The sequence below is a fragment of the Gobius niger genome, assembly GCF_951799975.1.
Source record: "Gobius niger genome assembly, chromosome: 9".
NCBI classification, from domain to species: Eukaryota; Metazoa; Chordata; class Actinopteri; order Gobiiformes; family Gobiidae; genus Gobius; species Gobius niger.
Genome location: NC_136860.1, coordinates 21,669,258 through 21,692,530, shown reverse-complemented (window position 1 = coordinate 21,692,530; position 23,273 = coordinate 21,669,258). Strand labels below are relative to the sequence as shown.

At 42.2% G+C, this 23,273-nt stretch overlaps 2 protein-coding genes and 1 long non-coding RNA gene across 3 annotated transcripts in view; 2 read left to right on the top strand and 1 right to left on the bottom strand.

Annotated features, from left to right (window-relative positions):
- LOC306968219 overlaps positions 1-23,273 on the top strand; it is a 307,048-nt gene that overhangs the window by 121,433 nt on the left and 162,342 nt on the right. The gene's annotated exons all lie outside the window — the stretch shown is intronic.
- zic2a (zic family member 2 (odd-paired homolog, Drosophila), a) lies at positions 4,469-7,805 on the bottom strand. Its single transcript, XM_079563803.1, has 3 exons — positions 6,427-7,805; positions 5,551-5,714; positions 4,469-5,443 (listed from the first exon to the last, which is right to left on the bottom strand). Exons 1-3 carry the CDS (start codon positions 7,391-7,393, stop codon positions 5,249-5,251), a joined length of 1,326 nt encoding a protein of 441 aa, XP_079419929.1. The 5' UTR covers positions 7,394-7,805; the 3' UTR covers positions 4,469-5,248.
- Positions 10,702-14,225, top strand: zic5 (zic family member 5 (odd-paired homolog, Drosophila)). The gene is made up of 2 exons (XM_079563162.1): positions 10,702-11,918; positions 12,984-14,225. The coding sequence occupies exons 1-2, from the start codon at positions 10,868-10,870 to the stop codon at positions 13,424-13,426; spliced, it is 1,494 nt and encodes a 497-aa protein (XP_079419288.1). The 5' UTR covers positions 10,702-10,867; the 3' UTR covers positions 13,427-14,225.

The following is a 23,273-nucleotide window of genomic DNA, read 5'->3' as shown; positions in this document are numbered from 1 at the left end:
TCTAACTCTTAAGGGTCTCATGTCTTATTACATTAAGTACCTCCAAAGTAGTATAACATATTATTCCATTGTGTGCCAACTAAATAGATACAAGTTATTACAGAGCAATTTTTACTCTCAAGTAAAGTAGCAATCCTCAAAAACTCTACTCAAGTGCTTGGAATTTACATCATTACTGAGTACCTGTGGAGGTGTTATTAGGCACATGCCTCAAATGTGTTCATTAGCATGCACTGTCCCAGCCAAAAAACAAACAAACAATTGATATGATATCCATAACTACTTATTCATAGTTGGTAGTTGCCTATTACAACACATGCTGAGAAAATTCAGTTTAAAACAACTATATAGAAGCTAGAGGGAACCCACTGTTGCCAAATGAAGGATTCAACTTAAAACCTTTTGAGAGCAAACATTATGTAGTCAGCCTATTACAGAAAGACTGGTTGTTATGTAGATTTGAATTATGTCCATAGTATCAATATCACTTTGATAAAACTTGCTGATTTTTTTTATGTATGAAAAGCAAAGGTGGCCAGAAGGAACATTCCACTTTCTAGTAAAGGCTTCCTATAAAACAGAGCGCCCAGCAGCACCACCCAATCACCTCTCCTCCCCGGGTCCCCAGGGCAGGCCCGCTCTGTTTGAAGATCAAAGTGGCTGAGGTAAAACAGCATGTTTACAGGTGTGGGGAAATTGAAAATTTCCTTGGCTGTGTGCGTCGAGAGGAAGTACATGAACACATAGACTGTGTGTGTTGTGGCCTTGTTAATGGGGTCTATGAGGTACTTATGATTGGTTAGTTGTGCTTTTAAGAGAGAGCTGCCGGTTGTAAGGCCAAGATATAGCATTGGCGCCCACCAACAATGAATCAGGAATATTTATGCCAGGATAACAACAGTTCATTATGAGCACTGTCCTGCTGTGAAATAAAGTTACCGATTATTACACCTGTGTACACAGCATCATATGGACCATGTGTATTCTGACCACTGTCAGAACCAGCGTTTGCTCCATAGCTCACCTGTTGCATTGAACCACATAACTATTTGTATATCTCACCTCAATACTGTGTAAAAACTAATATCATGAAATCGATATGAACTGATATGTATTTGTCACAACATCACCTGTTCTCAGCACAACAGATTAGTTGTAATTGCCCAAGATTCCTAAAGTCAGAGTTGCATGTATGAACAGCATTGTGGTAATGCAGGTTAGATTTGTGTTATGCTAGTGAGTAATCGGACTTGTGAATCTGTTTCAGTCTGGAGCTGTAAAGAAACTTTGTATTGACAAACAGAGTGAAATCAGCATGGAGGCGTTATATATTTACAGGGAAAACAACAATTGGGAATTTGCTGGAATCATTTCTACCACATTTTTGTCAGGGACGAGACAAGAGAACACAACGCCAGAAGTGAATCATTTTGCGTGTGAAAAGGTCTGAGTGTTTAGCTTTTGAGGCCATTTGTGCTTCTGACTCGTGTGCAATGTTTGTGTCCAATGGGAGGTGCCTGCGCCAGTTTCCTTAAAGGAGTAGGGGGTTCTGTTTGTTTCTGCACGGTGCCAGGAGAAGTGACAGCCATTCCGGTTCTTTCACAGAATAGAGAAGACGAAAAAAACACACACATTCATCTGTGTGAGAAAAGGAGTCGGCTGAACTGGGATGAAAGGGCCACAGAGCCACGGTGCACAGGAAGGCACACTGTATACTTCAACACCAGGGATAGGCTTGAGACCTACAGATAAATAAGGAAGATAGACAACAACGGTTTCAGTCTGGCGAGACAGAAAGAAAATCTGAAGTTAATACAAAGGTAGTTATTACAGTTAAGACAAAGCTTGAAGTTGGAATAGTGGGGGAAAAATAAGTAACGTAAAGTGAAAAGCTGAGTAAATCATATCTCAAATAGTCATCATTTAAATCACTACAGGACATGTATCAAGATAAAAAATAAACCCCCTACAATAACACACTCCTGTATTCCCATTAAGGCAACAATAATTAAATGTCTGTTCCTCACACTCCATTTAAAGTTAAAAGATGTCGGGAATAGATCATGTGACCAGCATTTTATATAAATTATACCAATACATAAGAGACCAGTTGCCTATACCTTTTATATCCCTATGTGCATGCAGTGTGTCTGATAGTTTTACAGTCATTGTGCAACACCACTTAAAAAATAATAATATTAATAATCATTTCAAATAAACCAGAAAGACAAAATATTGCTGAACAAATTAGGCTAATGTGGTAGGCTAATAGTTGTTATGCAGTTTCTTTGAACTTCATGCTGGAGCCAATAAGGTGCGCTGTTGGATTTGTCCGGGCAAATTGTTATTTCTATCAGATAACCACTTCTTTTTGATGTTATATGCAATCAATGCATCTTTCCTCCAGACAGGCCCAGTGCTGGCCCAGCAGAACAGCGGCGCGTGAACAGTGGAATCAGGTCCGCAAGAGCGCACGCACACACTCGCTTCTTTACAGCAGCTCTTCAATTGAATCAGAGGATGTGGCGTTTGTTTTAAAGTTGTTGTTTTTTTCTCCAAACAAAGGGCCGGCAAAAAAAAAAAAAAAAACTTTCATAAAACGCGTCTCCAGATAAACGAAAGAGGCCAAAGAATATAGGTTTAAACTGGGACCATGCGATCGGAGTGTCTCATCCTGTACGCCTAATAGGCTACTGAAGATTTATGGCTATTGATAGGCCGTCCTGCTCTACATTCAATATGTGTTAAAGGTAGGAAATTATAGCAGGACATGTGTTCTTTGGTTATAATTTAGTAGGCCTAATGTTTTAATTGTAGTCAATCTATTTATTTATGTAGCCTATTTATTTATTTACTCATCAATCTATTTACTTAATTGTTTATGTGCACATTTAAGTTGATTTATTCATTTATATATTTAACTACTAGCAGTGTCAGACTAAAGACATCTGTGCGGCACGTGTTGGGACGTTCACTGTGTTGCGGCTCAAATACATGGATTTCCTCTTTCAAAAGAAACTTGTGCTTGGAGACAACTAAAAGTTCGCTGTGTGATGTTACAAAAAATAAACAGCAATACTTTTTGATACTTTTTTCCCCTCTTCTAAATATTCAAGTTTTGCGTTACCTGTGATTTTGAAAGTTAACTAAAAATGCCCAATACAAAACAGATGATAATACAACCAGATCAAAACCTAAAGCCGTAGATTTATCAAGTGGGAAATGATTGTTGTGGCCCAACAGCGGGCCCACAGTTGGGGACGTTACTCTCCCAACTTGGCCTCAGGCGTCCATGACCTGAGCGCCCACAAAACATATATTTCTGCTATACTGCGCTTAAAATCGATGACTGTTAAATGACTATGAGATTTTGGACTAATATTACATGTGTAATGTGTGTTATCAAAGTCATGGTTAAGCGGAGGAAGAGTCCCATTTCCTTTTACGCACGCACGCTCATCACCGATAGTAGCAAAGATTTATTTCTACATAAAATAACTTTTGAAGAATGCATCAAAACCATAAAAAGCAGCACACATCAACCTCGCAATCTTACAGTAGACACCTTACACTGGGCTACAGAGAACAAGCAGGAGGGGGAAAGAAACTCTTCTTGTCCTACGGATCGATATCAACACAGCAGGGGCCGAACAGGAACCGTCATCGACGCACTGTGTGGAGCTGACCTTTCCCACTCCTCATAGGTCATGCCATCTTCCAGCAAGAGGTCACAGGTCCGCCACTGGACGGGGAGCCCCCGAGAAGAATCCACTAATGCAATTACATATTACTTTACAGTGCCATCTCGTTATTATAAGCCTTTACATTCGGCCAGATTCGCATTAGCATAATATTTATCTTCGCATAACGAGCTGCGTAATGTAAGCAGCTGCTATGCCCATGCAGCCACTTGCGCAGAGTCAGACAGACAGTGCCTACAGCGGAGTCTCGGCCTGCGCCACAGTTAAGCACCGGCAATACAAGCAGTAAACACGCGCAGCGAATACTCAAGCTGCTTGCTATTAGACGTATCTAAACAAATAAGTGGTCACAGCTGAGGAGGGGAACCAAAGCGGACAAAAATCTCCAAAAGCATCACCAGCAAAGCGCATATAGGTATAGGCCAGAGAAACTAATCAGCCATAAAAACAAGAATCTGTGTTAGAATGAGAAAATAAGTTCCCTTTTGTGTCGCAACTGTGATAAAGTGCCCAGAATGACAAAAAGAGGGTTTAGACTGGAAGTCGATTTGTAAATGTTCATAGATTATTGCCGTAAATCATTGCAGCTACTTCATTTAATAGTGTTAATGTTTTTTAAATATGTAGCCTAACTTTAAAGATTTGTAATTCAAATTTTAAATAAAAACTGCAAACCTGCCTTGTGTCTTTACACTTTGCCCCAACAATTACAAAAGAAGCAGAAAGCAATTTTATACTTGCAACACCTTTAATTATATTCGTATGCAGTAATTTTTTTTTATCACAATAAGGAAGGACAACTCTTAAAACTTTGAACAAAAGCACATTAACGAAACAACTGCCCATGTTAAGCTCATAAATGTACATATTTATAGTAAACAAACATTCTTTTATAAATACTGTTTTATCTGTAGCAAGTAAATAGCATAATTTAATTACAAATGGATAAATATGGCAGTTGGTATTTACAAAGGGAAGAGTGTAGGTACAGAAAACCCAACGGCACAACGTTTATTTTTCCTTTCCGGATAGTATTTCACAATTCAAAACTTGCAAAGCACAAAACATCACAAGTTAAGCCCGAACTAAATAAAAACAAATGTACATTCACAAGCATAATATTGTGGTCTGTTCCAGTTCCATGTCAACTTTGGCACTCCGCAGTTTATAGATGGTTAGCATAGTACAATCAGTTTGCCTTAAGATCACAATATTCATCGTTATGATACAGTGTTATTGGAATATATGTACTAAAAGTCGGAAATAGAGAAATAGCTACCATTGAAAGGACATCTATACCAAGGACGGACAAACTATCACAACCAATGGGCAAGTGGGCTTTTCCAATTTTATTTACAATATTCACTATATGATACATATTTCCTCTGTAAAATCCCCTCAATTGAGAAGATTTATATTAAAATACAAAATAAACAAAAATTTGTGTGGCTCTCGCGTGCACGTGTCCCATTCTCGTGCCGGATGGTCCAGTGCTTTTCTGTTTCTGTTCTAAAAGAGTGTGTGTGGCTTCGGCTCGAGCCAGTGTCCTACACGTACCACTCACTGAAATTGGAGGACAGGGCACTGTGTCCATTGGAGTTGTGCACGACAGAGGCTGGAGACAGGGTGGTGTTGCTCTGGGTCTCTGTCGTGGGAGACACCAGGCCTGGAGGGGTGGACGACTCATAACCAGAGCTGCCTGCTGGGGATGAGTCGGACCCGGGTGGAGATGCTTCATGAACCTGGAACAGATTACAGAAATACATTAGATCAGGCTGCACTGGAAGTCGGATTTACGATTACGTGATTATTTAAAACCACAATGGAGAAAATGGTTTGGGGTATTTACCTTCATGTGTTTTCGTAGGGAGCTGGGGTGTGTGTACGACTTGTCACACATCTTGCAGAGGTATGGCTTGTCTGACGTGTGCACATGCATGTGCTTCTTTCTGTCACTGCTGTTCGCGAACCTTCTGTCACAGCCTTCGAACTCACATTGGAAAGGCTTCTCGCCTGTGGGCAAGGGAAGACACTCAACTGTTAGTTCACTGATCCTCAAAATAAGCAATTTCAATACACCATTAATAACAAGAATACAAGAACAATTCCTGCCTTAAAATTTGATCTATATTTTGAAGTAGATGTGGATACCTTCAGGCATGAGGCCTATTGGCTAAAAAGATAATAAATATCTAATTAACACCTGACTATTTTTATGGCTTGGAAAGTCACGCTATCCCCCATGAAAATACAAGTCCAAATGTGAAAGGCTGGTAATGGCCCAGTCTAGCACCTTACAAGCTCCCATCAAGAGGGGGGAGAAAGGCACCATGAAAAACAAAAGGCACGCATAAACAGTGCGGGCAGAGGATCTACACAACAACAGGGGACTCTAAGGCACGCATGAATTGCAAATGAAATGCAATAATGCAAATGTGATGAATTTTTAGAGGGAAAGTTGGTCCAAAGATTTTTAAATGTTGAGACCTGAATTGTCCTTGTGTCACATTTGACCTAAATCTAAACTTCACAGAATGCATGGAATGTAAAGAACTATATACAAAATGCGTAAAGGCAAGATGGACGGCTTTTACACGCGCATTTAAAATCCCCCCTAAACGCATTTCTTACTGACCGCCTTATTTGATCTGCCGTAAGCAAAGTATTTCAAAGTAATAATAATAATAACAACAAGAGCAATTAAATAACATGGTTATCTCTTTACCTGTATGAGTCCGTTTGTGGATCTTCAAGTTTTCAGAGCGAGCGAACACTTTGCCACAACCGGGGAATGGACACGGGAACGGCTTTTCGCCAGTGTGGACCCGAATGTGGTTAACCAGTTTGTATTTGGCCTTGAAAGGCTTGCTTTCCCGTGCGCAGTCTTCCCAAAAGCAGATGTGATTTGTTTGCTCGGGTCCGCCAACGTGCTCTACGGAGACGTGCGTGACTAGCTCGTGCATGGTGCTAAAAGTTTTGTTGCAGGACTTCTTAGGGTTACTCAGCTGCTCGGGGTCGATCCACTTACAGATCAGCTCCTGCTTGATGCACTGCTGCCTCATGTAACGGAAGAAGGCACCGGGGTGGTGTGCTGCCATGTTCATACCCATGTTCATATTCATGGAGCCGTACTGGTTGTGAAGCTGTGCGGCGGAGTAGGGGTCGGTCCTCGGACTGGACACCTGGTGGTACTGGTCAGAGCGCCCGAACACTTCTCCGGGCAGCCCGAGGCGCATTTGGCCGTTAAGCACATTTGGGGATCCGTGGGTGCCGTGCTGGTCGTGGATCCCGGGGAACAGAATGTGGCCTTGAGCGTCTGTGTGGGAGTGATGCAGGGATCCCGCCGTGGGGCCGAAAATAGTGTGTTGGCCGCTCGCCGGAGAGGATTCTCCAAAGCCGCGGCTACGAAACAGAAAGTCCCTGGTAGAGTTGAAAGGGGAGCTAGCATAGGACGTGACATGAGCGTGCGCACCCAGAGCCGCAGTGGGGTAACCAGGCGCCTGACTGCTGAACGCAGAGCTCTGTCCCGGGGAGAGGTCGTGGTTGAGTTTAAATGCACCCATGTGAGCCGAGTCTACGAAGCTGTTCTGAGCCAAACTCAAGTCTCTGTCCTGCATGTCGCTCGTGGAGTGATGTCGGGCGAATGAACCCACTCCCAGTCCGGGAAACTGGTGACCAGCGTCCAGCAACATGATTGCGCTCTCACAAAACCAATCGGCTTTGCTTTAAATCAGTTCAGAGGACAGTAGAAAAATCACACAGTGGACAAGCAAAGCCTTAACTTCCAGCCTTGTCACCAGCATCAGGGGAGCGTCAAAACAATGGTCCGCTCATGAAGAAAAATCTTCTTAAAAATAGTTAACTTTGATAGTCAGTCTAAAAAAAAAAAATCCAAACAAAAAACAAGTCAGACTTTCCTTATGTCCTCTGCGCCTTGGAGTGAAAACACTAAATGAATAAATTATCTTACTAGGTGTCCTTCGCCAGAGAGCAGCTGTAGCATCTCAAACCCCGCTCTTCCAACCAACGCTATTATAATTCTGTAGCTCGCAGTGTTTCTCGTGGAGGGTCCCTCTTTCTGCGTGGACTGACTCTACCTCCTCTTCCGCCCCCTTTAACTGGAGCCCCTCCACTCGCGTTCGGCGCACGGATTGGCCAACGCGCCTCATCAATCCCTCGTGCTCAGCCAATGGCCACCCGCGCTGGGACGACTTAATAGTGCAACGCCATTTTCCACTAATAATTACCGCCTACTTTTGGAGAACATTTGGGGGGTTTAGACTACAGGAGAAAGGATCAGTACGAGTGTTTATTTTATTTTTGAGTGCCACGTACGCGCCAAGTTGCGTATAGCCTACATAAACGAATACTCATCTTGTCTTAGAAATTGTCTTAGAATTATGTACAATTAATAACTTATTAGCGTGTTATAAAAAGTAGTCAATACGCACAGTGACGAATAGCTCTGTTCTAAGACAAACCAGATTTTACTGCAGAGTACTAGGCCTACTGGTAGACCTGTGAGCAGCTAGCCTACCGCAAATATAACTTTGGGCTTTTGCCACAAATCCCACATCACAAAGTAGTCAGTCTTCTTTTGTTTTTCAATCTCTTGGTATTTTTTATTCATCTGAAAAAAGGAGGATAAAAAACACCTTCTTTTGAATTATCTTTACACAACAATAGCGTCTTTTTTTTTTTTTTTAGTTCAACCTGAAAGTTGTTGGCTCAGGGTTTGTCTGAGATTTTTACACAGCTGTAAAGCCACATTTGGGCCTTTAGAGGTGCTCACGCCTTTACTGTACATGCAGTCTTTAATGGTCCCATATGTTACTTGTTGTGCGTCTTTGGTGGTTCTTGAAAATCACAGCACCAATTAAAAGGAACCCGTTACGGTGGTGGAAAGCGCAAAGATCCATTTGTGTTGGTTAACCATGAACAACACACAGGATTAAGGGACCTCTTTTCCAACACTGAAACACATCCGAACGCATTTTGGGGTTCTAAATTAAGTCATAACAGAAAATAGTGAAAAATGTTGTTTGAGCACCATATTTTCATTTTACAGACACTGTTTTATTTCGGTCATAAGTTAACTTACATATACAAATGCCACCGCACAAGTCCAACCGTTTTCAAACTTTGTTTAGTGTGTAGCCTATAGTGTTAGCTCGGACTATGGGGCTCTGCGTAATGCGTAACGTGCATTTGTGTGTGCGTGCCATTCTCCCAAGTCTATTTCAAAACTGCACCACAGGAAACGCAGGAGCTGATCCAAGTTCAAAGTCACGTCTGCCGACCCTAGATGGAAGTTCTTTATTTCTCCGCAAAACCCACAAAACCTACACACACACCCACCCCCCACACACACACAAAAGTGAAAGGGAAAATTAAAACAGGAGAAAAAAAAAAATCTATCACACAAGGGCACGATTGGGCTTTCCCTTCAGCGCGGGGAAGAAAGGGGCTGTAATCTGTTGAAAATCCCTCCTAGAATATTTCAACAGGTTTAAGGCTGATACTGCCCCTGCGTGTTTCATAAATCACTATATGAAGCATACAGCTGGCAGGAAGTGTGGGAAGCGGTTGTCAATAAAGTGTGGAGCGCGGGTCACACTCTGCCTGCAGACAATCATCAGGAGCCTAACGCCGTGTCTATCTTGCCTCCATGTGACAGTATCAATATGTTGACACACCACAACTTTTACTTGCGCCCACTCCGTGACCTTGTGTTTCATGGATGTTTGACCTCCGACCCTTTAAGACCACATATGTTGCCCTCTTGACTCCTTTTGGTATAATAAGTCAGTTTATGACAAAAGCCTCTTTGTTTTAAAGAGGAGGGAACAAGGCGGCTTCCGTTTGACTCTAAGTGGAAATACAAGGCATTAAAGGGAGCCAGGGGAAAAGGTGTTTATTTGTTTATCTTTATCAATGAAGGAATTGAAGGAAATATTTAAAAAATGGTTATGGAAAGTTTTAAATTGTCCAACTTCACACAGTTAATGCATTTACTGTGTGAGGGGGAATGAAAAACCCGAAACATGATAATAAACTGCTACTACTAACAATAATCGGTATTAATTGTTGGTATGTTTAATGAAAATCAATTCCAATCATCCAGGATATACAGAGTCCACTAAAATGATGCCTGACGTTTTTCTCTTGTTTATGGAGACATTGTTGACATGTAGCATTGAAGCCATGTCTTAATTCATTCATTCATGTATTTGTTTATTTGGGGGGCTTTATTTAATTAAACCTTTGTGGGAAAGGTGTTTCCAATAAACTAAATGCACAACAAATATTAGCTCTAAGAACTAAACTTTCTTAACTACATCCATTGTCTCGGCAAATACATGGAAAACAGCTCCGTGTTTTATTTAGCGCACGGATCAGCGCTTGTTGGTTTTAAGAAGTAGTCCGAGGAAACCCGCCTGGATGGTGGAGGGATTGCACAAGCATGTAAAAAAAAAAAAAACTATAGCTTTTGTAGGTGTGTGTGTCTTTACGCGAATATTCGTATGGTACGTTTTTCCGCAACGTCGCTATTTTTTTTTGTTTTTTTTGGCCAAAAATGATAATAATTCTGAAAGGCAACCTGAAACACACCGCCATCACTGCCGCGAGACCGGTCTTTGGGACAGGACGAGCAGTTTTCGCCCCATATGGTGACTTCAAAATGTAGATAGGACGAACCCGGCCAGGACTCGAGAAAATTTGGGCGGAATCGTCACATAAATTGACATTACAGGTCCGGGTAGTGAATACGCACACAAAGGCGCGGAGATGAAAACAGATCCGCTGGCAACTTTGTAGAGTACAACTTTTTGGAGTCGACGGCGATAAAGAGAGTGAGGGGGCGGAACCCTGCTGAGCCCCTGCGCTGAACGACAGCCAATCGCTTCGTTCTCCTAACTGCCAGTCACCAAAATCCGTCCAATACCCGCAGTGCCATTTCTAAACTGTATTCCCCACTGTGTACTCCAACTGTTGTATGTTCTGCCAATCGCTTGAGGACAGAGTGGGGAAAAGGAGCAAGCAGAGTTAGAAGCCGGACATAAGAAGTTATAGGCCCTATATACATATTTTCCCTAATGTTTTAGAGAGTCAGGTGTGGTGTAAAAACAATATCGCGGAGTGCGGATGGACTTGTCAGAGTAGTAATGGAACCCCCTTTAAGCAAGAGGAATCCAGCGATAAGATTAGTGGATTTGGCAGCGACTCAAGCCCTTCCTCATCAGAATATGACAGGCTTCCCGGGGCTAGGGGGGCATCACCCTCTCTCCCACCATGCCCACCTCCACCCTGGGGAGCTGGCCAACGACCCCGGTGTGGCGCTCACTCCATTTGGACCCGAGCACATGGCACAGACAAACGCTCTGAAACTTAGCCCGTCTCAGCACATCCAGAGCCACCACCAGCACCATTCCGAAGCCCATAACGCGGGACAGAGCGCGGCGCACACGGTCGGTTTCCCCGTGGCACACCACCCCCACTCAGGCTACTCGAGCAGCAGGGACTTCATCCTCAGGAGAGAACTCTCAGCCTCTGCTATGCACGCGCTTGGCGACCAGCATAGTTCCGCCTCCTCCCCACATCACCATGGCATGTTCATTTCCCCAACAGGTGCGTACGGGCACGCAGACGGCGGCAGCATTTTTACTGGACTCCACGAGCAGGGGTCCCCAGGTGCCCACCATCATCATGGCCTCAACGGACAGATGCGCCTGGGCTTGCCGGCAGACATCTACCCAAGGCCGGAGCACTTCAGTGCGCACAGGCCAGACCACTATGGACCCTCGACTCTGCACACATACAACTCGATGAATCTAAACATCGCATCAACTCCTCACGCGACAGCGGCGGGCGCGTTTTTACGTTACATGCGGCAGCCCATCAAACAAGAGCTCATCTGTAAGTGGATCGACCAAGACGCACAGAGTCCCAAGAAACCCTGCTCCAAAACATACAGCACCATGCACGAGCTGGTGAACCACGTAACGGTGGAGCACGTTGGTGGTCCCGAGCAAAGTACCCACGTGTGTTTTTGGGAAGAATGTCCACGAGAAGGAAAAGCGTTCAAAGCAAAGTATAAACTTATCAATCACATACGAGTTCACACCGGAGAGAAGCCATTCCCTTGCCCGTTCCCCGGCTGTGGAAAAGTGTTCGCGCGTTCGGAAAATTTAAAGATTCACAAGAGGACCCACACAGGTATGCACTTAAAGTCTTAACTTGAAATAGACTTAAATAAATTAATTGAAAGTTAGATGAAAGTTTGTACATGAAATGTTAAAGTTTGAGTGAACTGCTATGAGACGGAGACGCTCTGACCCATTGCATTCTTGCGCATGGCGCAATGGATTTTATTTATTATTATTTATTTTAGGTTGTATTTATTGGAAGCGTGGGGATTTTGTGTTGTGAAACCACTGGCATAAACTTGCAGTGTATGAATTCAACTTATGAATTAAGAGAAGCTCCCACTTTGTCTTACTGAACAAAGTGAAGAGCTTTGTTATAATGCTATTAGAAGAGTGAGAAAGAGAGTGAGAGCTTCTTTTATTACATGAGTATTTTACGCACCTGTCACCTCCTGGGTGTGCCGTGTTTACCTTCAAAGCTTATTAATTTATAAAACATAAAGCCAAAGACAAACTAAAGAAATAGTTGTGTCATACAATTATGCCAAAGTGATAAAATAGGAATGGTTTTAAACCTTTTTAAAAATGCAGCAGTTAAGTTTGGTGAATTATCCACCAAGACAAGATTATCTCTTTTTATTTCATATGTATATAAGCTTAAGTCACATATTTGGGTAATATGCCTTGGTGGTCTCCAGAGCACAGCCCCTCCTTCTTGTACTCCCTCCATATCCAGACAGACACAGACTACATGTAACCACAGGGCCTTAAGGCAGGTTACACGTGTTCACACATGAAAATGCTTTGGACAAGTGGGAATGAGGGTGGTGGTCTAAACTGAGATGGAGCCCCAGCGGAAGAAGAGAAAAGTGCTGGAGCGTGCAATTAATACGTGTTGAATTGAAATTACAGGATGCAGGGTGCTACACACTGACACCTTGAAAATAAATAATTAAAATGAAGTACTGGTAGGTGGGGATTATGTATAAAGAATTGTGTTAATGTACCTTGTATTTTACACTTTAGAAACAAAAACAATCTTCAATAGAATGTTGGGATACACTGGCCAGATGTATAGCAATGACCAATGATGTTGTGTAAGTAAGTAAGTTTTTTTTTTTTTTTCCTTTTACAGGTGAGAAGCCCTTCAAGTGTGAGTTTGATGGATGTGACAGAAAATTTGCAAACAGCAGCGACCGGAAGAAGCACTCTCACGTGCACACCAGTGACAAGCCTTACTACTGCAAAGTGCGCGGCTGTGACAAATCCTACACGCACCCGAGCTCCCTGCGCAAGCACATGAAGGTGCACTGCAAGTCCCCTCCTCCCTCCTCCACCACTGTCACTCCGTACATCTCTGCATCCACCAACGCCCTGGGCGACCCGTTATCGCCCTCAGACACGCACCGGAATCGGTCGTCAAACCTCTCTCCCCAGGTGACCAACTTAAACGAGTGGTACGTGTGCCAAGGAAGCGGGGGTCCCAATCACATGCACACGCCCTCCAGCGACGTGCCCACGTCAGAGTCAGACGATGAGGACTCTTTCAGAAACTCCGACCCCAGGACGATGCTGTGACGCTGTTTGTTTACAACCACGTGACTGTGTATGTGTTTGTCAGACCTTCATCCAGACTCATGTCACGTCGACAGTGGCTCCCTATAGCACTTGGGATATTCTCTAAAGTTACTTAACGCACTCAGTTCATTATTGATAAGAATGGACTACCACACTGTCATCAGCCCTTAATGACACAGTATGTCCAATAGCCTACCTTTTGGGTTTTATTTCTGAAGATTTAGGGGCATTAGTAAGAATACTAAAGACAAACTACCAAAAAAGCCGCCATTTGACGTTTTAACTGCCATGTAATTAAATATATTCACTTACTTTAAGAAAAAAATACACCCATAATTTTAAAAGTAAACACATTTAAAACAATAAACACTTCCATGTTAATTCAGTGGTTCTCCTCTGGTGGGACGGGACTGATAGGTTGGTTTTCAGGATTATGTCGCAGCCCTTTGCCAAATTGATTCTTGGTAAAATATATTGATTTATTTTATTTTTGACGATACTGTATTTGATATCATATAACAGGGTTTAAGTGAAGCATGTTTTTATTATGACTATAATTTATTTGGGTTGTGGCTGGAGTTGAGAACCACACTGTTCTGACTGGACGCGAAATGTTTCTAATTTTAATTATAAAAGTTGCTAAGCGTGACATTACAAGGACACGGCTTCATCTGAAAGTATTATGGGTAAAATGCACTGACATGATCTTGCCTTAAGTGCTTTTTTGACCAAAAATGGCATGATTACTCTACAATGAATTGTATTTTCTTTTCTTTTTTTTCTCTTCTTTTTTACATTTAAGCAGCACGGAACTCCTAAATTAAGATTTTTTTTAAAATTTATTTTCATATAATTTTTTAGATTTGTCTCCTGCATTAAGATGCAACTGGTGTTCTCCAGTGCCATTGTCAGCCTGACCTCTCATCATCCCTTTGCAGATTCATAACTGGCCCACTATCAATCACTGTCATTTTCCAGACACAAGGGCAAAACATTGTTACAAGTGGCCAAGCAGTCCATGTGTTATGCTTTAAATAATGTTGATTCTTTAATGGTACGCAGGGGGAGATTGCGTTAATTTGTAATTCACCTTTACATATCGATACAATAGACATGTTTGGCAGGACTTTTGTAATTTAAGAACTATTTAAGATTATATTTTATGCAACAATACACACGCTGATTAAAGTGCTGAGTCCATGGAGACCCTAAATATCCACATCACAGACTTAAACCCTGATTTGTATATAAGCAACTGTACTGAATGTTTGTGTAGTTTTATTAATTTGAAAGAAATTGTTGTTTTGTACAATGTAATTTATTTGCTGGTTTTAATTATTGTTGTACCGGAATTACAGAAACACCAAAGACAAATAATATCCATTTTGGTGATTACGATAGTAACCTGCTGATGTTTTATTTTATTTTAAATATTTTAAATATTGTTATTGTCCATCATCAAAGTGTTGATATTTTTTTAATATCTGTGAGGAAAAAAGCATTTACATGTTTATTGTGAGCATTACTTTCATTTTCTCGCATGCCTTTTTTTGTGGTGGCTAAATTATTTTAGGAGCATGGTGCTTTCCGAAAATAATAATAATGTGGACAACTGCTGTTCAAATTTAATTCACCACAAAAAAACAACAAGAAAAACACACTGATACATTTTAATAATAAAGCCTCAAACTATATATGGTCATCACAAATGTTTAATTTGAAATTGCACGTGCCAGGTGTGCCAAGTGGATTTAGCATTTACACTATCTACGTCCATATTTTGTCGATGCAAAGGCTGGTGATACGTTTATTATGGAGTCCCCAAAACGTGTAGGCCCCTCTGCATGCTGAATGGGGGACTACAAAGCGGCGCGGAGGCATGGATCACTCAACAGGCCAAATAAAAGATAAAAAAGATAGGTGACAATGCTGAGGGGCTTGTATAGCGCCTTTAAAACAAGCCGCCTTTTTTTTTTATACCATCCATTAAAAATCATGCTGTCCGGCCCATAGAATGAAAATTGACCAAGGCAAGTCTTGCACCACATCAAAGAGACCCAGGGAAAAGAGAGGAGCAGTCTTCATGGTAAGTTAAGCTCTCTCTATGCGCTTTGGTGGGACGCTCCGCTTTTCACATGGCCTGGTAGGGAAAAGCGACCAAACGCCACTAAATTTAGTTGAAACAAAACACTTGTAAACTATAAAATCAAAAGTATAGCACAAAAGAAAAGATGTGTAAGAATGCCCCCTCAGCGCCCTGTGAATAGCTGTCTCACTTTTTCTTTTTTTAAATGGACGTTACAGCCCACTACTGGCGAATTAAAGACGTTCAAATAATAAGGCGTTTATGTTTATCCAGAGCCCAGGTTTTTGTCAGTTCTCCCGTCACTTCATCAAATGCTTCACACTTTGCCACTCGCGGCCTCCACTCCGCCTTTCTTCTGTGGACTTCTATAAGACTATAAGAGCCCCGTAAATTCGGCTCTTGTAAGTCCTGTTTGGAAACAAGGGATCCATGAATGCGACAAAATAAACACGGTGAAAAATAACCAAAGGACAGTTCTTTTGGGCGTAGCGTTGGAAAAGAGAGGGGACTTAATAAAAGGAGTGAAGCGGTCACCCTTCAGTGGGAAACGCTTTGAAGTAGAACTTATTATCTGAGGAATACTTTTTGGTTGTCCTAACGACGCAGCTGAATGGGAAAGGCGCTCCTTTGTCAGCGATTTGTTCTCCTTTAGTGGGATGCCCGTGGAAATCACTTACATGGGCCACCTTTACATACTGCCTGCAAATCAGTAACTGGCAGAGTCAGACACACAGACGCCACTTTAGAAGGGACAAAGCCAGAAGTCGACAGTGAGAACACAGCCACCGCTTCTCAATTGTGCAGTTTTTTTTTTTTTTTTCCAAAAGGGAGGAAAGATAATTTCTCAGACGAGCGTAAAGCCAAAACAAATGCTGTCTTGTAAGACTTTACAAGCTTTATCCAACTCCTGAATGGCGCCAGCACAACGCGCAAAATAGTCTCGTTATAGAAGCCAGAAGTTAAGGAGAGGGAACGGGGAGCACAGGTCATTTGAACCTTGCACCTGCGTCAAAACCGCGACAATAATGAGGAAAAACGCTTTGATACCGACTTGTGAAAATCAAGGAATCGCAGGAACACTGAGATCCTTCTGCGGGGTATGGGCTGTGTCTAAATTATGGAAAACAATGGGTCGGTGTCGGGTAACAGGTGAAAAGGGTTCCGTCCGTAAAATAATCACGTTTTTTGTGTCTATCTCTTGCAATGCAAATAATAACGAATAGTTCAGAGTTGAATCCAATACAATGAAAACATTGAGATTACAGTCAATGCCAAGCCATTTTCAAAAACTGAAACGGCACGGCAAGGACTTGGATTTAACTTTTACGCATTAGATTTGCGGTCTCAACTCTCTCCAAGTGTGAGAGCTCCCATGTGTGTGTTTATTTTTTCTTTCACTTCCCTTACAAACAGCAGATTCAACGACCCACATTTCTTGCCAGGCGTCGTGCCAACTTTTTTTCTCTTATTTCAAAGCCGTCCTACCTGGCGAGCTAAAGTTTTACAGTTGGGAAAACTACAAGTCCGCGCGCAACCACTTGGATCACAGTTTAAAAACCTGCAAATAAGTGAGTGATTTTAGTTCATTTAGGCTTCTCTACAGCGCTAATGTTACATTTTAGAACATGTGCCTGTTTTAAACCGCAGGAGACGCTTTCCCTGTCCCGTGTTGGAGTAGACTGAACACGGCACTCTGGTGCGTTCACCTATTAGCCCCGATGTCTTTCCCAAAGGAGGGCAGGAGAGTAATACATCTGACAAAAGGCGCGCAGGGGAGTCACTCCGCTGACCTGTACGTGGTTTTACTTTCATAGGATCTTCATTAAATCAATTACCATTTGGGCACGTCACAGCGCTAAAGACAACAAACTGTAACGTTCAAGTTTCTATGGTGTTACAGACATTCTAGAGAGCAGCACCTTTTGTGTAGTTTTCTGACATTTTAAATAAAATTCTAAGTTTGGTAAATAATAAAAAAAATATATAGGTGATGTTTTTTTTAAATTTTCATTATAGTTTTTAATGACATGATTAAAATTTTGTAAAAAAAATAAAATGTTTGTATGAATTTAAGGAAAAGGGATTTTTGCATGTCGTAAATTTGTTGTAAATTTGTAATTTTGTTCATTGAATTCAAATAAATTATTCCAAAAAATAAAATACATGGTGTAAAATAGGCTTCAGTGATATATATGGATCTTACAGTGTTCAGTCCAGTATATTCGGTGAGACAGTTAATGCTTTTACGCAACACTTGAAGTAGTAATAAAACGCATGACGCTTTAAAAGATCCATTTGCCACATGTACACCGAACACTATCCCTCACAAACTGACATAATATCGGGTGGCTCGGTAACATCTGTGGGGGAAGAGACTTGGTTTTGGTCCAAAGGCCCCATCCCGGGACTGGGAGCCACTCCAAGGCAGTAGGGTAGGTGAGGGGAGCAAGGTCATCCATGGACAACCACACGAGCCAGACCCTGCTACCTGGCCGCAGCTCCGGACACATTCAAACTAGATAGGTGTTTGTTGCTCACTATTCACTTTGGAAAAAACAAGGTTTCCCTAAAAGGCTTGAAATGCAGGATGTAAGCTTCAGCGTGCACGGGAAACCAGACTGAACAAGGTGAAATGGATAAGCCGGTATTTTATCAAAGAGGAGCAAGTGGACTTTTGAGACCACAACATTTGAATTTGTGCCACTGCTTGAAAGGTCCTTGCTGTGAAACGGACGCATAAACAAGATCTTTTGCAACATTTTTTATGTAAAGTAAATCTCCGCAATGGACCTTCAATTTTAAGTGCATGAAATAGTAGTGAAAGACTCAAACGTAAATGGATTTTAAAGTGCAAGATTTGGTTGCCATGAAAGCCATAACTCTGTGTGCTCATGCTTTGGACACTGGCCCAAAACACGTTTACAAGCTGGAGTGGTAAACAAAACGCTAGCATGCATTTTGTATTGAGAAGTAAATGGTAACCACTTCTTTCTACTGGAGATTAGAAGTCCAGAGTGGCAAGAAATAAAGAAAATAAACTCAAGTGTTAGCTTTATAAAAACGTACAAAAACTCATTCAAAATGACAACTGTGCATAAGGCATAATGCCCCTGAAACATTTCATCCAATCTCGTCTTATAGCCATCTCCCATCACTGTTTATTGTGGCCTGAGATAAGAAGCAGCACCAGATAGAATGTCCTGAGTGCTTGCCACATCTGACGCCTGGCCTCAAATGCACCCTGTTTTGTTGCCAAAAGGTCAGCGTTTAAGCGTCGAGGAGAAATCGTTCTACCACAGTCGGGGAGTTGGTGGATCGGCTCTCCTTGGGAAGCAGTGGTGAATTGGCGAGGTCAGGGTTAGGTGAAAGGCAGTGGCCAGATGGACTTTGAAAAAAGAAGAAGAAAAAAAAACAGAAAAGACAATATGTGTTCACAAAAGATAAGACAACATCTGAAGGTCTTCAAATGGGCCTGCGTCTCCATCGTGGTTAAAAGTTGGTAACCAATCATCCCCCAGCTTCCAGTCTCACCATAGGAGCTCTAATCCAATGTGATAAGACACTGCACCAGCAGCAGACGTACTTAACTGTGGTACCGTGGTCTCCTCATCCATCCAACCTAAAACCTCCTTTGGACTTTATGGAGCTGCCCACGTGCAACGAGGAACATCACAAGGCAATTCCACATTTAAGGTTTGGCAATAGCAGATATGGCAACAGTTGACACAAGGGAATAGGTCTGTCTTGATGTTTCCAGGGATAAGTCGGAAAGGAATTATGGTTGGATAGGCAATAAGATATGGGGCATTGACTTCAAAGTAGGTCTTCCAAGGAACCTACAGGAAGCAAATGGTATTATTGAATGCTAGATTCTTTATATTGCCGTTAAAAGTGTCCAGGAGGTAACATGCCTCCACCTTTCGACAACTCAAACGTACGCTGTATAAAGTACAAATCTAATACTCAAATGTTGTACTTACAAAACAAACTTCATATCCCCGGTTGAAACAGTGATATTTGAAGGGTTCAAAACAATGATGGATTTAATGCTGCAGCTGTGAAGGTCCCAAAAGGTAAGGGATAGTCTATAAAAGTCAATAAAATCCGTCAAAAGTGTTCAAGTAAGAAAAAGAAGCAAAATAGATGCTCGATAATGTGAAATGAGTTGCTATAGGATAATAAAAAGTTAAAAGGGTTAGGGTTAGGGTTAAAAAACAAAAAATCTCAGGAAAAGAAAGAAAAACAAAGAGTATTACTCTTGTGTTAGGATTAAACTGATATGGAAGGAGTTGGATTTGTTTTCTCCCAACTTTCTTAAAGGTAAAGTGCTTTTAAGGTAACTTCACAATTGTATAACAAAATTGCGAAGTTCAAATGGAGTGATAATCCTGAGCTGCAGTGTCTCTGCACACTGCCAGCAGATTGGGTATAGAAACCCTTTGCCAGGTCCAGGCTTCAAGCCTAGGACCTTCTTGCAGATGACAACCCTATGTCACAAGAATTATGCACCTCAAGAAACACAGGTTAGAAAAACGTATTTCTTAGAGCATAACCAAAACACTTAATAGGCTGAAGTGCCTCTTTTCCTCGCTGTGAAGATGCTGATGACAGCCATTATGTGTCTGGGTATCCCACAGGACACTTAGCCATGGACCATCCCAATCACAAGACTAATTGTATAATTAGAGCAGCTCCATTGGGGATGGACACCTTTTGACCCTTTGCAGACATTTGCGGTTGTAAATGACAGTGTACCTCACAAACTATCAAGCTGATCCATCTTTGTGACACTAAACCTTGAGAGATGGCGAGCCTTTATTAGAATGACGGATAGGATAACTGTAAGTATGAAAACACAACATAATCCTTCAACGCTTTATGCAAATGCAGAAAACTGAAAATGATACTTTTCTAACGGGAAATTGTTCCAATACTTGAGGAGAGAATATCGGTGTTGCTTTTATAGCCCACATTGTATTTTCAAAGATTCATTATCATTACAATTATGAAGATATTTTGATTTGGCTGAAAACACAAACAAAATAACCCCATGCATGCTGGCAGACTGAGACTTGGAGCATGTTCTATTCATCCGCATGATTTCAAATTGTCTAAAGCAAAGATATTCGATACAAAATATCTGCTTTGTGGTTACAGTCCGTGAATTGAAGTGTTTGGATGCTGAAATCTATGAGATTAAGTATTCATCATTTCAGTGGGAGGCTTTCGACGTGCTGCTCTTCTATCACAAGTGAATAGGTCCTGAGGTAAAAAAAAAAAAAAAAAGAAAGAAAGAAAGAAAGAAAGAAAGAATAAGACACTCGACGCCTTATTTCCCTACTCCTACCCCTCCTCACATTTTCAGCATCGCTACACACATCATTATCGTTGTCAAAAAGTTGCGCGCATCCGCCTGAACTCTTGGTTTGACGGGGTTCTCTGGCAGCCACAGCTCGGGGAAAGAGAAGAGGGTGTGGGGGGGACGACGTGCGAGTGTCGACGTAGTCCAATTGTGAACCCGTTCGAGGCGAGGTCAGGACACCTCTCCATCCGGGAGGTCCCCATAGGTGCCCTCATTACGCGGGCCCCTGTAGCAGCGCGCAGAGGAGAGCCACGAGTGCTTTCACTGGCAGTGCACTTCTCCCACCTGGCCTCTGTCTGTCTGTCACTCTCCTATAGAGAGCACTCGCCGATGTGAATCCTAATAAGCATAATAACAAGGCCATGTATGAGCTGCTCTACATGGTAATGGCGCTTTATTGAAGCCACTCAGGAAAGCATCAGTTCCACTCCATGTGTCATACAAACAACTAAGTCATCACTTAACAAGTAATGCGCTCGTTTCCATAAACTTTTCCACCCGTGCCACTATCATAAATCTCGCATTGGCCCTATTAGGCCTTTGAGGCACATGGCTGGAGAGCGGTCGATGTCAAACCAAAAGAGAAGTTTCCCAAACTTCCCGCTGCACACTGTGACCGAGATGCAAAGGGCAAGTGGTGCTTCATTAACCGTATACCCATTTACTTTAGATCCCCCCTGAGTCTCAGAGCGAGCGGATTAATGTCAATTACCTGTCACTTTGCAACACCTATAATATATTACAGCGCGTTTGTGCCCAGGAAAAAGAGAAATGTGCAGTAAGGCATTTTTAGGTTCGATAATGATTTAGTTGAAATTATATTACTGATGACATTATGCTCCAAGGCAACGGCACGCGGTGTTTTACAATTAAAAGCCCAAATGAAGAGCTTGGATGGACATTGCAAACATAACCGTTCAAGCAAGTCACAAAGAAAACATACGACTCCAATGAGTGTTTTTCATTCAATCACGAGTCTTCTTGGTCAGGATTAACAGAAGGCTCTTGACACTCTTTCACACAGAACCACGAGTGGCTGTCAGCGAGTCTAAGGGAGACAGAGGCGAGAGCATAATGCGAGAGCAGGGTTATCGTCTTTAATTGGATTAGAATATGTCGCATCCAAGCATGACAAAACACAAGCAAACTGAAAGAAGACGCGCCTTTCAAACCGGAGACGTTTCATCATAGCCCATGTAAGCTATCTGACTGTTGTATTCTCTGTCCGCCGCTAAAGCTGCCTTGGGAGTGTGCCTCACTGTCTGGATTTTGTTGTTGGCTGTGCGCTGCGCTCATGTGTGCGTCACGCAGCGGCAGCAATAACAAGGTGCACGCAGCTGTGCGTGCAGGTGCGCGGCCTCCACCTGCTCCGCGGCACAGAAAGAAAAGGAAAAGGAAATTTGAAAAGGCGTTTCAGGAGAGAAATGAGGAAAACAAAAAAAGGGGCTCGGGGATTAAGGGGCACCGTTAAATAAGAAAGACACATTTCTCAAAATGAAAGTAGGCGAAAAGTGCAGTAGAGATTGAACATATCCACATTAAATCTGTACTATCATTTTTTAAAACGACTTTATATCAGTATAATGTAAAGCCAGTATTAAAATGCTTAATATAGATGCGTTTCAAATGTGACAGTGGCTACATGTTGTCCGTTTTCTTTGACTTTGTTTTGAGACGGGGAGCGGCATGTTCTCCGTCATTGCTCCTGCAGCCCCGTCCGGCTCCACATTTCTTCGACCTGGAACATTTTACAAGCCCCTTTGCCTTTCTTCGCAGTAGCCTACCTCAAAGTGTCTGTGCCGGGACAAGTAAACTTTCTATTGGTCTGTGCGTGCGGCTGTCTGAGTTTCTGTCACCGTAAAATAGCAAACAATTAAGGAGATCATTTTGAAGCCATCTTTTGGGCATGCCTTCCCAGAAGTGGAACAAGACGCATGAAGACTATTGATTTGAGCGTCAATCTGGTCAAAATGACACTCACGTCTTATGAAATCAGATTAGGTTTATAAGGAAAGTCAAAATGGTGACATTGCTTCATAGGCCTAAATAGCCCACAGGCCTATGCAACCACGTTCTTTCAAATACAACAGGCCTGTGCTACAACTTTACCAAATTAGAAAGACTGATTTATTTCGTTCAGAGCACAATAAAGTTGGTGCCAGGCGAGCTTTAAAAGCCTGGAAACTGGAAAGCCTGGATGTCACAACAGATGGACACCAAGAGGAAAAAAAAAAGTCAAAAAAAAAGTTGCAGAGACTTTTTGTCGCGCGCCGTAACAAGTCTCATTACCATGTCAGCCGCTCCTCCTCCTGCTCTCCAGTCTTCTTCCTCCTCACTCCTGGCAACAGCAGACAAAGCGGGAGGGTTTGTATGTGTCCGCGCCTTTGATCTGGGCCCCG